At 40.1% G+C, this 18,185-nt stretch overlaps 4 protein-coding genes across 4 annotated transcripts; all 4 read left to right on the forward strand.

The window, feature by feature from the left end:
* On the forward strand, positions 1–749 carry LOC146975863 (complement C1q and tumor necrosis factor-related protein 9-like). The gene is made up of 2 exons (XM_085794434.1): positions 1–60; positions 342–749. The coding sequence occupies exons 1-2, from the start codon at positions 18–20 to the stop codon at positions 734–736; spliced, it is 438 nt and encodes a 145-aa protein (XP_085650560.1). The 5' UTR covers positions 1–17; the 3' UTR covers positions 737–749.
* Positions 750–1,354: 605 nt separating this feature from the next.
* Positions 1,355–5,480, forward strand: polr2i (RNA polymerase II subunit I). The gene is made up of 6 exons (XM_085795191.1): positions 1,355–1,542; positions 1,711–1,765; positions 3,017–3,090; positions 3,406–3,480; positions 4,826–4,877; positions 5,097–5,480. Exons 1-6 carry the CDS (start codon positions 1,481–1,483, stop codon positions 5,157–5,159), a joined length of 381 nt encoding a protein of 126 aa, XP_085651317.1. The 5' UTR covers positions 1,355–1,480; the 3' UTR covers positions 5,160–5,480.
* A 393-nt stretch (positions 5,481–5,873) lies between these two features.
* Positions 5,874–6,983, forward strand: pglyrp5 (peptidoglycan recognition protein 5). The gene is made up of 4 exons (XM_085795190.1): positions 5,874–5,999; positions 6,130–6,325; positions 6,465–6,583; positions 6,746–6,983. The coding sequence occupies exons 1-4, from the start codon at positions 5,987–5,989 to the stop codon at positions 6,919–6,921; spliced, it is 504 nt and encodes a 167-aa protein (XP_085651316.1). The 5' UTR covers positions 5,874–5,986; the 3' UTR covers positions 6,922–6,983.
* Positions 6,984–13,504: 6,521 nt separating this feature from the next.
* Positions 13,505–14,796, forward strand: foxg1c (forkhead box G1c). The gene has a single exon (XM_085794435.1). The coding sequence runs from the start codon at positions 13,573–13,575 to the stop codon at positions 14,794–14,796; it is 1,224 nt and encodes a 407-aa protein (XP_085650561.1). The 5' UTR covers positions 13,505–13,572.
* The last annotated feature ends 3,389 nt before the right edge of the window (positions 14,797–18,185 follow it).

Below are 18,185 nucleotides of genomic sequence, written 5' to 3' on the forward strand. Positions count from 1 at the left end.
GTCTACAAGTTTCAGTCATGGCTTATGTCCCTGGACGTGGAGACAGCATTTCATCATCAGGTAAAGAAAAACAAAAGGCATTTTAACATCATTCCTTCCTTCCCCCTAAAACACCAATGTTTGCCAGTGATTCATAAATTCAGTTTTTGAATTGAATGAACTTGTGAAGATAATTAACAAATCTCTAGATCTAAAACCTAAATGTAATGAGACTTATGTGACAGAACACTAACTAACTACAACCACCTATTCAACATATTTTTTTCTTCATATTGTCTCAGATTTTTATTTTTATTTTTGGCTGTAAATAAAGTCTGTTACCATGGTGTCACCCAATCCAGGCACTGTGGCCTTCACAGCCAAGCTGAACAGCTGTGACAGCTACCCCAAACACTCAGGAGTCCTGATATTTGCAGATGTGCTGCTCAACGAGGGACACGGCTACAGTTCTGACACAGGCCTCTTCACCTGCCCTGTGGATGGACTCTATCACTTCACTGTGCATGCATCTGTGTATGGGCGTGGACAGTGTGCTATATACAAGAATGGAGAGAAGGTGGTGTCTCTGTATCACACCTCCCTCCCAGATAAGTGTAGCCAAGTGGCCAGTGTCAGCAGTGTCGTCAAACTGTCTAAGGGGGACAATGTCTGGGTGAATATCTGGGGGCCTGGCAGAAATGATATCTTTGCAACTGAAGATAATGACACTGTCTTTGTTGGGATTCGTTTGGGTTAATAACATCAGTGTTTTAATGGTTTATGTGATTATTCTGATTAAAAGACTGGTTAAAAATGTTTTGTTTGATGAACATGTGTGTGGCCTATTGTTTTATGACAAAACCAATCCAAATTGAGAGCTTGTGTAATGCACAAATAAATTCAGTGACATAACAACCTAATATGGTGTGTTTGTTGATTACTACATATCAATAACAATGATAAAAGAATACTTACACAGGTGGTATGTGTGTTGCCTCACTGGTCCATGGGTTTGCCTTTTGAATAGCAATGTTTCGAGAAGAAGAAAAAAAAAATACTTTCATCCCCTGGAGGGAAATTCAAATTGTCCAGCAGCTTAGCCTACATAACCTAAAATGATATTAGGCTATATAAATGCCAAGTAAACGCCTAGTATGTAAAAGGGAAACATGAGACAAAGTGTCATGTTTAATCGCAATTTGGCTTTGGAGGCAGAGGTTTTTTTCGGTATCAGTATATTTTTCTGTTTCATTTCAATGTGTAGCCATAGACTGTAAAGTGTGTAGCCTAGTTGAATAAGGCTAAATAAACAGTTTGTCTTCCAACCACGAGGAGGCGCTGTCTTTAAACCCGTCACCTGTTCAGTAGCCCGCGCATGCGCAGTTTGTGTGTTTTCAAACGTTTCTGGCTTTGGACCCCGGATAGCGGGTACACCGAAGTTACCACCAGCATCACAATTGTTGTATTTGTCAAGTTTATCTTCCAGCTGTAGTTTTCTACAATGGATTTAGAGACCGGAACGTACGAGCCGGGTTTTGTTGGGATCCGGTTTTGTCAAGAATGGTGAGTCGACCAGCGGTTAGATGAGCTAACTTAGCCGACTAGCTACACGCATGTTAACCAAGCGCTGTCGTAACTTAGTGAATGGCTAACGTTAAGCTTTGTTTTATTTTTATTTTTAATAAAGTCATTATGATCATACTAAAATGCCAATTCAATTCTGCTTTACAGTAACAACATGTTGTACCCCAAAGAAGACAAGGAGAACCGTGTGCTGCTCTATGCGGTAAGTGTGTCACCACTAGTCGCCTGGCTGTGTTGTGAAGCTGCTCAGTCTCCCACTGTACAGCAACCTCAGGAGGTTGTGTTTAGATGATCTGGGGGGCAGCATATAACAAAACTGAGTATAGAAGCCACGAAGTGTTGAGATGCATCACTTTTTACCCCTTAGATGGTGAGTCATGACTAATCAGGGTGCACTTTCAAAAGAGTATATGGTTATACTGAATACCTAACATGTAAATGCAACTACAAATAAATATTGCAACAATAGTTTTAAATGATGAAGTACCACTGAAATACTGTTAAAGTGCCTTGACTTCCAGCAGGTGATGGTTTAAAAAAAAAAAAAAAGTAGATGGAAGGAAATACAGGTAAAGGTACTTTATTTGTCACATATACAGCTAGTACAGTGAAATTCTTTCTCTGCATTTAACCCATCCCTGAGGAGCAGTGGGCCGCCACGGTGCGGTGCTCGGGGACCAACTCCAGATTATGAGCCAGTGCCTTTGGTCAGGGGCGCTGACTGGAGGGTTAGGCTAGCTGAAATGTTTTCTTGTCTGTACAGAACATCTATTGCACCTCTGCCCATCCTGGCCTGGGTGAGGGATCCCTCCTCTGTTCCTCACCCTGAGCTTTCTCCTGTTCTTCCCTGTTAAGGATTTTCTTTGGAGTTTTTCCTCAGTCGATGTGAGGGGTCAAAGGGCAGAGGATGTTGGTTTTGATACCATGTAAAGCCCTTTGAGACAAACTGTTTGTATAAATGGTTTGTATAAATGGAATATACATATAAACTTGCTTTTCCAAATAGAAAAGCCCCAGGATGTATTTCAATATGCAGCTGCCATGAAAACACACAAAGACTGCTTCCACCTGCACTTTGTTTCCATCGACTTACAGCTAAATAAGTAGTACGAAGGACATTCAAGGCTGTTTAATACGTGCACTGAAAGCAGCAGTGTTACCTATTGACTCTTTCAAATACACAGGATTGCTAAATAGCTCTAGCTCTGGAGTAAAATTGATCTACCTGTTAACTATGGTGAGTCATGGTTTTGTAACTCTGATCAACTGTCATGGAACTAAAAGTTTCCAGTTTTAAAGGTTTGAAAACTCAAAGTTCAAGGTTAAATTCAGAGCTTGATAACGGGCTTGCTGTGAAAGACGGATCTTCTAGGAGATAGCTTGTAGTGATGCCACATGCGGATGTGCCTTTTGCATTGTCCTATTTGATGTTTTTCTCTATTCTCACCCACAGTGCAGAAATTGTGACTACCAACAAGAGGCGGACAACAGCTGCATCTATGTCAATAAAATCACCCATGAGGTTGAGTAAGTATTAGGAACCACTGTCAGATTATGCAGATAAAACTGACCCAGCACACTGCACTGTCATCTCCGCTTTAATATCTGATCTACTTGTTGTGCAGACTAATTGATCTTAGTTTGTGCTTAAAGTTGATGGTACAATAAATTAAAGGCTGACCTTTGGTGTTAAATCTGCACATGCAAATCCTTTTCTTGATGGGTGAAACAAAGTATTGAGTGACCACGCACAAGGCAATACATTTTCAATTTGGACTTGTAGTTGTGTGTGTCATTTGAGCCCTTTTTTTTATTAACCATTTTGTTTTGTTCTATCACCAGTGAGTTGACGCAGATCATCGCTGATGTTTCTCAGGATCCTACATTACCAAGGACAGAGGACCACCCATGTCCCAAGTAAGTTTGGACATAACTCACCTGACTGCACTCATTCCCTTTGGACAGCCCAACTGTTTTATCTATTTCGTTAAGCGTACCAACTCACTGCTTTTGTTAGTTTGGTGCCACATTCAGGATATGGGCAGTTAGTGCTGGTCAACACGTTAGACCTGTGAGCTTCATCAGGTGATTTTTTTTAACCACCAGAGGGCAGAAAGTTGACAAAACCACAGTAACAAGTTTCGATAAACAACAACAACTCATTGGGTTCCTTTCTTTAAGACACTTGCTATTAGACTTGTGGCTATAGGCTTCCTTCTCTCTACCTGAATAATGCAAGACAAAAATATGTTGTTATTTTAGCTGTTTGTTAACCTGCTGTCTTGGAAGAATAACAGTGTGTCTTCATGTTGGTGGATGTTTATGTGCCCATTATTTCAATACTGGGAACGGTGAGTTGGAGTGACTGATTATGTGAGAAGGGAAAAATGTGGAGTTAATTCTTTACCAGCTGTTTTAAGAGCTTCTTTGTGGTTCAGAGTGTGGTTTAATATCCTATTAGTATGACAAGTACTGTCTGACACAGCTCTGAATGTTGTAGATCAGCAGCTTTGTTAAATGTATGTAGGGCAGAACAACACTTTGTATCACTTGAGTGTTTTTGAGTCCAATTACAGATAACGTGCAGTGACGGATACTTTGGGGAAGCGTAAACTAAACATAGCCAAGCACTCTCTGTAATCATCTGCTGTAGTCATCTGAATCACTGTATTGCCAAATTGATGACTCATGGTGGTAGTCACCAGAGCCACGAGAACCACCACAATGGATGTCTGCTGACACGAACATTGTCATTTTTTTATATTGACGTATCTCTGTTCTACTCATCATCATCATCATCATCATTACGTAGTTATCAAAAATTTTTCTTCGCGTGTGCCGGTTGTTTGTCTTTTCTCTTCAGTAGATTTAGATGTTGTAATGTCTGATGAGAGAGCTGAGGTCACGTGTAAATAAACTTGAATATTGTCTCATTGTGGTTTTTAGTGATTTGTCACATTTCCAAGGTGTCACTATTTCATAATTAGATTATAATTGGACTTGCATAGTAAGCTCATACTTGTTACTTACTAGCTGCTAGTTGTAAATGCTTGCATTGTGGAAGTTGGAATAAACACACTGATTGACTTAATATTTTTATTTATTTATTTTTTGTACACATTTTTTCCTGCATGATCACCAGTATTATTATGCCTAGAGCACAGCAGAGTGCTTCTTGGGGGCTGCATCTGATTGTGACACTGACCGGTTGTGTTTAAAAAGTATTATTTTTTGACATTGTGTACAAACCATCTTTTCCCAGATGTGGTCACAAGGAGGCAGTGTTCTTCCAGTCTCACAGTATGAAGGCTGAGGTAACTATCATGTGTCAATAAATACACTATACATGAGCTTAAGTCTTCATGTCATCTGCGTATGAATAAGTTCACCAATTTTCTATGGTCAGCAGAATGACATTGCTGCAATCTTGCACCCTGTTGTCAAAAAAAATAAGAAATGCCTTTTCCTCTGATATACACGTACAATTTTGGCTGCAGAAAACTTAAATTAACTTTTACTGTTTCTTCTGACAGGATGCTATGAGACTGTACTACGTCTGCACAGCTCCCCACTGTGGACACAGATGGACAGAGTAAAGCTGATGATGATTAAGAAGAGGTCTGACATTTGCATCTGCAGTTTTGCCATTCACACAAAACAATACACCGCAGCTGGAACTCAGATGGACATTTTTATTCTACTGTACCAGCCAGAATTAAACACAAATTGGTAAAAAAAAAAAAAAAAAAAAAAGAACATAATATGTCAAAACAGCAGCACTGTTGATGTTTGTTGACCCTGAAATGATCTTTGTCTGAAACCATCTTGTGAATATTATGTATCAATAGTTGTTTTTTTAAACAGTTGTCATTTTCAAATGTGCTTTCTTAGATTAAAAGAATCAGTTGTTTCAAATGTATCTGAGTATTTTTTGAAACATGTTAAAAAAATATGTATAAATATTGTTTTTACAAATACTCACACCAGTGGTAAAACCCAAGAATTTTTCAGCATGGAAAGTTGATTGGCCTCAACAGTTTTCAGTACTTTTTAGTAACACCTCATCATATTTCCTTGTACGGTAAAGGCATGAATGTCAGTTGATTTTGCAAAAACAGGTAGTACAGAGTTTATAGTTTGAAATAGGCGTGCATGCATAATTGTGGAAGATAATCGTTTTGCTCTCACCACGTGAAGTATTTCCCACTTCCTCTTTATGTATATTCCAAACATGATGTTGCATAATCATGGACTATCAGTCAGTCAACATGTTTGCCTATTTAAGTAACATGCATGCACATGCAACAAGAACAAAGACGGTGTACTTCCCGTGACCACACCTCCTGATACCGGCTCGTTGAATAAGGCAGCTGCACAGTGTGCTAGTCAGTCATCGACACTGAGGGAAGCTGTGCACAGAGGGATGGAGCAAAAAGGTATGAAGATAATAACTGCAGATCTTGTCACATTGTTTCCTGCTAGATATATTATTCTTTTTTTTTTCTTTTTTTTTTTTTTACATATGCAAGCTTTTTATGTTGAATGTGCATTTGATTGGCTCCACAGTAAACATTGTTTCAAGGGCCCAGTGGGGAGCAGCTGCCCCTAAACAGAAGGAGAACCTGAAGAGCTTGGCCCAAAGAGTCGTCATCCACCACACTGCCCTCCCAAGCTGCAAAGGTCAGAAAGAGTGTCAGGACCGCGTTCTTAGCATTCAGAGAGGGCATATGACAGAGAGACGCTTTGATGACATTGGATATAAGTAAGTAGATTTGTTTTCTATATGTCACAACAGATGATTTGATTGTATGCAGTTTTGAATATGCAACATGAACCTACTGGATGCCTTGTCAGTTCTCTATACTAAAGGAGACAACAACAATGCCCTGTATATGTTTCAGTTTTCTCGTCGGACAAGATGGTACAGTGTTCGAGGGCCGTGGCTGGGGTGTGGTAGGGGCTCATACCAAAGGCCAGAACCATGACTCAGTGGGAATTGCTTTCATGGGCAATTTCAACAGTAAGCACCTTTGTTTGCTTTTTGTGTTATGGCAGCAATAAATGCAAACACAATCATTTGACCAGGAAGTTACAGTATCAACAAACCTCCAGGAAGCTCTCATTAAGTCAGTCACATATACATTTGCATATGGTATAATAATGTTACTTCTTCTTATTTCAGATGACACACCAAGCAAAGAGTCAATTTCAGCCGTCAAACTGCTGCTGCAGTCTGGAGTTTCCCAGGGTTTTCTATCCGAAGAGTTTTCTCTGTTTGGACACAGAGATCTGGGAACAACTGAATGTCCAGGAGAAAATCTTTACGCTGCACTAACACAACTGAAGAGTAGCACATGAAGCGCGCTGCAAATTTTGAAGGAAGTTTATTTTATTTTGATACACGAGCATTAACCTTGGGTATAAACTAAAGACTGACACTCCACACTTTTTTTCACATCATGGGCCACATCTTAAACAAGGAAACAACAATTTTCACACTACGTTCACATCCTATTCCTCTGGCAGCAGAGGGAGCCCTCGGATGAGACCAACAGGCTGTAGCTGACTCATTTCCTCCTGAGGAAGTCACTCATGTTGCTCATGAGTTAACTGAGTCTTGGTGCAATATTTATATGATGTGCAATATAATTTCCCTAAGGATATTTTGCTTTATATTGTTATCAGAAGATTATAGTGTAGTGTAAACATTCACACTGATTTAAGCTATTCTAATGCTATGCTGTGGTTCTTTTGAAAATAAATCTTAATTATCAACAGTATTATGTGATTAATTCTTGATTTACATAAGGACTTCTCTCTATGCTTGCCCTCTACAAAAAGGTCAGAATCAACCACCAGAGAGCGCTACTGCTTGGATTTCACCCTCTGGGTCACAAACGTTTCAGCAGGGATCATCCAAACATGATTAATTCAAATAGCAATAAAATGTACTTTGAATGGGACTATAGACAGTCACTGAAGAAGAACTGAGAAAAAAGAACCAGGGAGATTACAAGTGTTGAATCAACAATGCGTGCTTTCTGCAGTGCCAGAGACATTCCCAACAAGTGCTCACTTGTGCAGCAAAGGGATTATGGGGGGAAGCTCCTATCAAATTGACAAAGAGGTTATAATGGTAACAGATTACATGTTGTGTAGTGCCAATTGTCATCACTGATGTCTGGTAACCTGTTCAAATGTCTATGTAACAGACTGGAAATTAAGAAGTTGTTACAGCTTTGGACAGTGGGGTGGTCACAAAAATAGGCTAGATATGGACTCTTATCTGTGGTGGCTCAGACCTGTGATCTTTGTAACCAATGAAGTTGCCACCTTACTGTACATTTGATCTGTATTATTTTTTTTAGGCACTGCCTATTGTTTATTTGGGGGGGAAAGCCTCAAAAAATCACCTATATCTCCCTGTGTGCTGATTTCAGTATCAGAACAGATAGCAATGCACTGATTTAGCTTTTTTGCTGTGGTTCATTCACACTGGACTGGACAGACATAACTCAAATAGATTTGGCTGCTGAAAACATCATTGTGGTGGTTGGCCAATACTTTGCCCCTCAGGTAGAAGGAGAAAAAGTGAAGGTACGGAACTTCATCATGCACTGAAAAAAGTGAAACTAGTGTGTCATTCCTTTAAAGTGTATTTTTAAATTGGTCTAATGAAAAATTATGGTTTCCTCTTTAAACCTGATTTTTTCAGTTTGCTTCAAAGCAAATGTCACTCCCTGTGAACTAAATTAAAAGAAATGCTTCAATTCAAATGGTATTTTCACTTTAAACCAGAGATTTTCCTGTCACGTGACCATGTGACGTCACCGCAGAGCGCTCTTTTCCAAAATTGAAATCCGCCATGTTGTTTCCTCGCATCAAGTGCCGACCTCGGGTGTGGACCGTCTGTCCTGTCTGGAAACTCTTTTAAACAAGGTAAGAATTCAAAATTGTACCGTTTTAATGCAACATGGGCTTTCCGTGCACATTAATGCGTAGTGGCAGAATGGACAACTGACATTATCGTCACGGCCGGCTTGGTATTCTGTGTGCTAACGCTAGCGCTAGCTAAACCGTTCCTTAACAACAACGTGTCCGTTGCCTCTGTTTATTGTGCAACGTTAATGTTGTTGTTCAGTGGCATTATGAAGCAATATGCGTAAGTTATTGTGATAAGGCTTGAATACAGTAAAGTAGAAACGGGAAACGGGTCTGCCTGGCCACCGTTTTTTTTTTTTTTTTTTCCTCCAGGTGGGCTGCAGGCAGGTGCCCGTCACAGACACATGCACGGACACACACACACACACGGCTGTCTCTGCAGCAGAGTGAGGGGAAGACGGTGAAACTCCGCGGTGGGTTAGGGGGATGTTGAGTTACTGTGGAGGTGTGTGAAGGCAGGTAGTTGCAGGACGCAGTGTTTGGCACTTAATTATTGCAGTCCTGGGGCAGACTGAAAACAGTTACTCTACCCGTTAATACCACATGTCGTTTTTGTTTACTCTCCGTCAGCGCTCATGTTCTCACTACGCACTTTTCTGTTGTAAACAAACTCACATGGTTTGGTGCTACAACCGAATTTCACAGCTGTTAGATGATTGGCTGTTTGAGTGTCACTCAATTGTCAAAGGGTGTGATAGGCAGTTTATGAGCAGGCATATTTGAAGCCGTTTTTTCTAAAATAAAATACCATGCAGAGTAATTGTATATAAATCGCAGGCAATTAATGTTTTATTCATTTAGTGCAATCCAGTAATAAAGATCCATTCTCTCATCTCAGTATAATAGAATACCAGAATGTATAAGGTCTAATAAATTGGAGTCTGCAGTGACAATCATGGATAATGCTATTTGTCCCAACAAAAACTAAATGTGAAATCTTTAAATTCTGTTTACAGGTTTGCTCCTGAAAAGGTCACAGTTGGTAAGTCCCTAAATGAACAACTGTGGAAGTTAGTTATAGAAGTGATTGCTGTCAGAAGATATAACTATTTAAGACTTATATTAACACAAATATATCACTTACTTCTGCTTTAATTGTGAGAAGAAAAAAACAACACACAGTTTGCCAAGAATGTCCTGTTATTTTCACTAGAAATGTGAATATGAGTGAATCTATGCTATGGCCAATTATGTACTACAACTAACACTATTGTATTCATGTTTTTACTACCGTAGATACTTTTTGATGGACTGGCATGGCGAGAGAAGACCAGCTGAGCTGCGGGTTATCCTGTGTCCTGATGACACCAGGAAGCTAATTCTGCCTGGTGGAATTCCAGAGACAGTGTGTGTTAAATGGCAGTACAGAGACAGAGACTTGGAGAGGCACTAGTGAACTTGACATCTACTGCTGAACTTGAAGATTTGGCAACAATCAAGATGATCTCACTAAGTGATGATAGCCAAAGCATTCCAAGAGTTCAGCATGTCTGATGACCTTCACCTGAGTTTGGCAGTAGTAGGATCTTCTACGGTCACCAGGAGTGGAAGAGGTGAATAGAGTGATGGCCTGCATTGTTCACAGTGGATAAAGTAAGTAATTTCAGGTCACAAAAATCTCATGAAACATATCTTTTACACCACAGAGTTTTAATGCAATATGTAATGTAATAACATTTGATTGTGATATTTTGTTTCATAAAAGATCAGTGCTGAGTGTTGATGAGAATGACTGCTGTTCCACTTCAACCACGATTCCTGGCTTCCTTGGACAAGCACCACAGCAAGCTGATCAGAGATCATCAGGAACAAGGGAGGAGCTGTCAGAGAGAAGACCGGTTAGGTGCTGAAAAGTTCTTGTTCAGGTATGTACTTGCTCAATACTGCAAAACTCGTCGACATCACAAACAGTAACATTTTCATCCTACCAAACACACAAGCCACTCATCATAATCTCATAAGACTATGGAATGATAACTAATATCTTTTATCAATCAGTGAAGAAATACAAGTATGGAATTTAATGAGATACAACACAAAAAACACAATATAAGTACAATACAACAGAAATGACACTTACTTTTCTTCTCTTGACACTCGGAGTATCACAAGAGCACCCTTCCAAAGGAAAATAACTAAAATCACAGGTAGAAAACTGATTATCTGTCTGCTACAAGTTTACTACAGCTGAGAGGGTAGTCTTCTAGTCTTCTGCTGTATGATTACGTCACTTCCTGCTACACAAAGTAGAGAGGGACTTATGTGCTTTTGTAACAGCTTCTAAACAATAAATGTCTTGTCTTTTGTCAGGTTGGTGAGAAGGATGGCGCCGAAAGAGAGCTTCAGCAGTGGACAATGGGCAGTGTTTTGTCATCAGAAGGAGGATCCATTAAAGCCACCATATGGCATGAGCACCTCCACACCTTCAAAAATGAAACTGTCATCAATTGCACATGGATGTACCCTCTTATTTGGCCTCATCTATGCTCTAAACCTGAGCTGTCCAGGTGAGCTCAAACACACTTTTGATGCACTGCAGGAATATTCATGGAGATGGACTGCACACTCTGAGTTCATTTTCTTGGCTCTGACTGTCAAGCTCTAGATATGTGGTTGCTCAAAGAAAGACATTTGGATACAGCATGTTGATCTGTTTTAATTGCTTGTGTTCATATACATTCCAGGATAATGTTAAGGGTTATTGTAAATAAGAGAAAAAAACAGCTTTGATTCAAAACAGGCTTTCATTTCTGATATTCTCTGTTAACAGAAATTCTTTCAGTAGCGCTGATATTAACAAAAATGTGAACAATGCTAAAATTCTGAATGATCAGTGAGAGCACGAATAGTTCCTTTTTTTTCTTGAACTGCCCTTGTTCATCATTGACTCCATAGCAACTGTGTTCATCATTGTTTTTTTTGGGTGGTCCCTTGCTTTTCTAATGGATCAAAAATAATGATATTCATAACATTCTGATAATTTTGTCAAAGGATAGCAAAGACACTGTTAGATGCTCTATTTTTATACTTTATGCTGTTACCTTGAATCTCTCAATTGATGTGTTTACAGTTCCATAAGGTTTAAAGAAAAACACAATGAAAAGACCGTGTTTTTTGTTTTACATGCAACTTTGTTTGTTTTGTTTTTCTCAAGTGTTAATACATGCCTATTTGAGAGTAATCAAAAAATAAATGGTCTTTTGAAGAGAATTTTCCAGTTTTTTAGTTTTATCTTAAGTGAATCAGTTCAGTTAATCCTAGTCTTATATTATAGGGAAATATATTTTGTTTATGGTAAAATTTCAGTTGTACAAAGTGAAAAATGTCATTATATTGACCAAAATAATATTTTGGCTTGTGATTTAAGAGAATATATTGATTAAAGGTATAAGTAAAAAATTAACTTTGTGCTGAATCAGAAATTTAAGTTGAGAAAACTTAAAAAAATTGCATGTAACAGGATTACAGCAATTTAATTAGTTTTTTCCAAAGTAAAATCTTTAATTAGATATAGTGGTAAATATTAGTTTTTCTCAAATTAAAAAAATAAGTTGTAATAAAGAATAAAAATAGTTTATGGTCTTTGTAATGAATTATGTTTTTACTTTGTATGAAAGCAAATTTTTGGCTTTTTCTCAAAGTAGAAAATGTATTTACATTAAATCAAAATTTATGTTTTCAACCAAATCAAAGATTTAATTTGTGAAGAACTAATAAATTTAGGTGTAACAAATTACAGCAATTTTTTTAAGTTGATCCAAAGTATCACTTTTTTCAGTGTGATTAGGAATTTAGGAAACAAATTTAGTCTGTTCAAAACCTTCAGGCACAAATCTGACTTGAGGCCTCACAGGCCACGTTTCAGTCTCTTCAGCAGCCGCTAATGTTGTGCACTCACACACAGAAACATCTGAATGTCTGTCTGTACTGCAGTGCCATCAACAGTCAGAGCTTTTTTTATTTTTAGTTACTGGGCCTCCAGGAAGACACAATAAAACATGATAGCTCATTGTCTGAACATGCTTCATTGACATGAAGGTATGAATTTGTGGCCGTCTGGGAAAACCCTAAACACCAGCACAACCACATTTGTTTGGGCTAGAGATAAAGATGCTTGGTTGCTGTCTTAAAATGTCAATAATATTATATATGTGTCTAAGACAAGAAACACTCACCGCTTTTGTCAATTTATTGAAGTTATGTGATCATAATGTGCAGTGAGGCCTCCTGTGAGGGGATTTCAGGCTCGGGCCTGTCGGTGTATTTTCCCCATCATGGTCATTTGTTAACATCTTGTTGGGTTTTTAGAAGTAAAGTCAATTCGGCCTGTTTGCTTTAGTTTTTACACATCATGCAGCTTTGACCCTGTGTATTCGTTTAGGCCTGTTACCGACAGGATCACTGAGGCTCCACCTATTTCTTTCGTTTGATCGGACGCCTACTTTGACAGATTATAGTGTCAGCAAAGCAGCGCAGAGAGAAACAGAGATGAGGCCAGCCCAGAGGGCAAGGCGCGTGCGAGAGGGTAGAGTTTCATGAGTCACGGAAGTGTTATAATTGAACCTGAGAGTTCACAGATCAGTCACACAGATTGACAGCGCACTCAGGCTTTGAGCGTCTCCTGGAGATTATTGAGTTTACTTGGCTTTTTTTATTTTAATTATTATTATTATAACCTATTTTTTATGAAATACTTTAGCAATACCATGTGCTTATTGTTTTGATTTTGTCATGAAAGAAATCTCAAATATCTATGTTGAGGTAAATTAGTTATTATTTCAGCCAATAAATAGAACAAATACAAATTACTCTGCATAGTATTTCATTTTTAGATCATTTTAGATCGCATGGCGAAGTAATCCACTACTTTTTGCAGGCCAAGTAATGAGCCCTTGGCTGCTGTGATCATGCGCATTTGTTGTCACGCTGTCTCGCCGGCGTGCGTCTTTGGCTCCTCACCACTTTGAATCAGCGCATCTTTGCTGTGGGTTCAGTGAGCGGCTCTGCTCTCAACACAGAACAACTTTGAGGATTTTAGGGATTTCAGGAGCGGCTTTGACCTCTGAGATGGATGATATGAAAAGTTCGGAGCGATTTTTCCACAAGTCCTCGTTCAGCATCAGCAGCCTGTTGTGGAGACGAGAGGGGGTGGTGAGTGACCAGGAGTCTCCCTCTCCGTCCATGAAACTGTGCTCTGCGCATCCGGAGAAATCCAACGACGAGGAAAAGTTTGACAACGAGAAGAAGTGCGAGAAACCAAAACAGCGCGCTAAGGTGGAGAGTAAATCAGTCAATGGCAGTGGCAAACGAGAAGGAAATAAAGGAGACTCCAAGGAAAGCGGGGGAGCAGAGGAAAGCGTTAAACCTGAAAAGCCTCCTTTCAGTTACAACGCGCTCATTATGATGGCGATCCGCCAGAGCCCGGAGCGACGGCTCACACTCAACGGCATCTACGAGTTCATCATGGACAACTTCCCATACTACCGACAGAACAGACAGGGATGGCAAAATTCAATCAGGCACAACCTGAGTCTGAATAAGTGTTTCGTTAAAGTGCCGCGCCACTATGATGATCCGGGCAAAGGCAACTACTGGATGCTGGACCCCTGCAGTGAGGACGTCTTCATAGGTGGCACATCTGGGAAACTCCGGCGCAGGGCCGTGTCCGGCTCCAGGGCCAAACTCGCACTGAAAAGAGGAGGAGGTCGGCTGATGCCCACCGGCGCTGCAGCCAGTGTGACCTTGGCCGCAGCGGGTTCCTTCTACTGGCCGGTGCCGCCGTTTCTGCCCCTGCAGACGCCAGTGCGCACCCACCTCGGCGCGGGGACTTACCTGGGAGCTCATCCGCGCTTCTCCAACCACACCACATCGGTTGTTTCCCAGCGGTCCCGGCTGGGTGCAGCAAGCGGCGCAGATGCGTCTGACCGGTTCGTTCAGACGCACCAGGAGATGTCTTACATCGGAGTCAGCTGCGCGCAATCCCGCCGCCATCAGATTGGCACTGCCTGCACCGCTTTCTCCACAGCCATCCCTGCCTGCACGCTGCCGCTGTCGGATCCCTGCTCCTTTAACATGATCTCTGGACAAGCCAGCTACTTTTACTCGCACCAAATACCATGTGCCGCAACTTTTAGTCCGTGCCAAGAAGAGCGCGCAATGACCGACGCGTCTCCGGGACCATTTCTATCCAAGAGCGGCCACTCAGACATCGGGGGATGCTGTAATGACATTCCAAATTATTGTCCTCAAATTAGTTCAAGCCCTTCTTCGTCTTGGAATATAGAAAAATAGATCAAATAGGCTACCCAGTGTCTTCTGAGATGTAAAGTATTACTGTAGACTGTAGAAAGATGGAAAATAAAGGACCAGAGCATCACAAAAACAATTTGCAGATTCTGCTTATGAAAAACTTGGTTAGTGGGGGAAAAAATTATAATATTTGACCAATAAATTCTGTTAATATAACTAAATTGGAAAGAGCGATTTTTTTTCACGTGACCTGCAGTCCAAGCGTATTTTTTAATCAGAAGGTGTTGCGCAATTTGTGTTAAATAAACAAACGTGAGATCTCAAAAAGAATTGTGCTCAAAGCTCCTAATGCGCGTATTTCTGTGCAGAAACGTGGATTTGCTGTTTTGGATGTTTGTTTTTTAACCTGGCTCAAATTATAGACTAATATAATTAATGACCACTTGTCTGTATCTGTTTGCTGAAAGTAATAGCTCATATGTTTAAAAAAAACAAACAAACAATGCTATATCAACGTTCTCATTCATTTTTTCCAAATATTTGCATTCACTTCTCAATATAAAAACGGAAGGTCTGCGCGCAAGTCACTGTTTCAGGCCTGACCCTCAAATGAAATGATCTACTGCAAATTGCCGAATATGGGATTGAAAATGTTAAATTAAATAACAAAGAAGAAACAAAAAGACATGGTCACTCAGTCTGAGGCGATTCATTTGAGCCAGCATGTAATAACCAAAAACATTAGGTCTAGGAGATAATGACATGTTGATGTCTGAGCGCAATTCCATGCGTCTAGTATTCAAATGAGTGAATGAAATTATTTTTACTGATAAAAAAAAATTACACAATTTAAAACATTTTAGAAAGGGCTGCAGTCTGAGGAGAAATACAAAGTTGAACAACAGTCAAACTTCTCATTTGCTGCACTTGTCTTTGAATTGAATTCGTTGTTGTTGCGACAAAAACTCCAGTCCTATATTAATTGGCCTACATGTAATTAAACGATAAATAATGCATTTTTAATTGTGTTTTCTTTTCACCTCATTAAAACTATAGCTGTTGTTGATTGTTCTTATTTGGCTGTGTTATTATATTATCAAATGTTTCACTCTGTGTATGAGCCCACACACGAACAGACTAAGTTGATTAGCAAAAAATAAAACAGCGGAGTATAAAGGCCTGTTTATGGACCTACTGTCTGTCATCCTCTACTTTTTTTTCTCCTCCAAAAACAGTTCAAAAGTGCAGCTGAGAGCCTGTTGAGGAAACATCATGTTGAAACAGGGCGCAGATCGTGATGTAACCTCCACAGGTAGACATGATATTTCCAGCCACGCTGATCTTATTGATCTGTCTTGTGTTTCACCCGCCGCTGACATCACTGCCTGTTAAACTCTCCCTCACCTCACCTCTCCCTCCCTCCCTCCCCTACACATAGAAATTAATAAAAGGAAAATAGATGTGCTGTTTGAGGATACCGATTAGAGGAAGATCTCTGGACGGCTGCCTCCGTTAAACAAAAGACTCTTTATATCACAAAGACCCCAGCCCGTCACCTCTCCAAGCCCAGTCACATCCATAGCCGTCTGTGGTTAAAGCAGACGACGGCTGGATCAAGTAACTTCACTGTTGGCAAACTGACGCTCCAGATAGATGCTATGATAATAATATTTTCATTACTGGCAAGAGTAGCCTACTCCTGAACGCAGCACGGAGAGCAGGGAGGGTGGAGTTTTGATCCAACAGGTCTGGGTTTTATTCCCTGAGGCAGGAGGAGAAAGAAGATATGGGTTTTTAATTAATAAGCCCCATGCAGTGCTATAAATCAGCCCTGTTAACTTATGGTTTCACCATGCAAGCTTTGGTGCTGGTATTGTTGCAGACCATGTCCTGAAAGTTGTGAAAGTAATAGTAGCCTTTGACAATAATAAGAGGGTTTCCTCATATGGCCACCAAAATCAATATATAGTGAAATAATTAACCAAGAAACTAAAGCATGGAGGACAGAAAAGTGAAAGATTTTTTTCAGAGAAGCAGGGTTTTTTCTAAAAAAAAATTTCTTCTTACACTTAAGCTGTTTTTAAAGAGTATTCTTTAAAGTCAACGGGAGACTTGTAAGAAAGTGTTAATATTGCTACAGGAAGAGCTTGCCTCTTTCAGCCCTGATCCCCACCTAAATGATTTTTTTTTTTTACAGTCAAAAAAGACCACCTGTTCTTTAAGCCCAAATCGTAAAAAAAAAGAAAGAAAAGAATTGCATGTGAGATGTAATTTTCCTCATTATCAATTATTTCACACTGAGCATCTTGGCCTTCTGATTTAACGGGATTCATGTCTGCTTAATTCGGGCTGCTGCAAATCTAAACATCGCTGTTTCCAGTTCACTGCAGCTCCACTACATGTACATTAAAGCCTCGCTGGGTTCATTTTACATCCCCACTGCTCCACAGTTTAAGATGCTAGTCTTTTGGCTGAGGTAGGTGTGCTTCATAAAGATACAGAACTGCTCTGGAAATCAATCCCCCCCACACTCACCCCTCTCAACAGCACACAGGCTGCCATTATCTGCAGCAAGTGGCTTCCACAGGTAGATCTGCCACCCCTTTGAATTAAGGTGGGTGGGTTGTACACCCCTAGGCGTCTGTCTGTCTCTTGCTAGAAAGCCAATCTCTCAATGTCTCGTTGCTGCTGTGCAGATAATGTAGCCTACATCGCCTTCGCTCTCCCTCTCACACACTCTTGTGGTGTTTAAGAGCAAAACAAAGACTCACCTGTTTTGGGGTTTGTGGTATCCATTTGGCTGCTCCCCCTACCATCGCTTTCCCTGTGACAATTTCTGCAACAGATATGTGGTTAATGCATGATCACTGGGCACTTTTGGAATACCTGCTGCTTATTCATGAAATTATCCGATCAACAATGATGTGGCACTAGAATTATGCATAAAATAATGCAGATAGTACAGGTCAGAAAGCAAGGATTTCTGTTGAGATACACAGCAGGTAAAGTCAGAAACTGAACCACACTTGCCTTGTGTTAATATAACCCTGCTATTGGTGTAACAATGTTATTTTGGCACATCATGAGCTTCTATCAGCTAATCATTTGACTACCTCTGCATATTTTAGTGTTGCTACAATGTGCTTTTTTTATGGCCACAGTTTAGCATCCACTAATTAATACATTTACTAAAATTGGACACCATGTAGCAAAGCAAACATTGTCTCAAACCGGTTTTGTGAATGTGACAATGAGTTCATTGTTTTGATATGGGATGCTGAGTCACTACATCCGAATCAGGTAGAACGACTTTAGGGATGTAGGACAAGTGACAGGCAGCATGAATGTGCAGTTGACATAAGTTGATGATATTATGTCAACATGGACCAGAATCTGGGTGCACCCTCACCCTGGTATCCCACCTGCTATAG

Source organism: Trachurus japonicus, chromosome 13 (assembly GCF_045865225.1).
Source record: "Trachurus japonicus isolate A0001 chromosome 13, Traja_1.0".
NCBI lineage: Eukaryota > Metazoa > Chordata > Actinopteri > Carangiformes > Carangidae > Trachurus > Trachurus japonicus.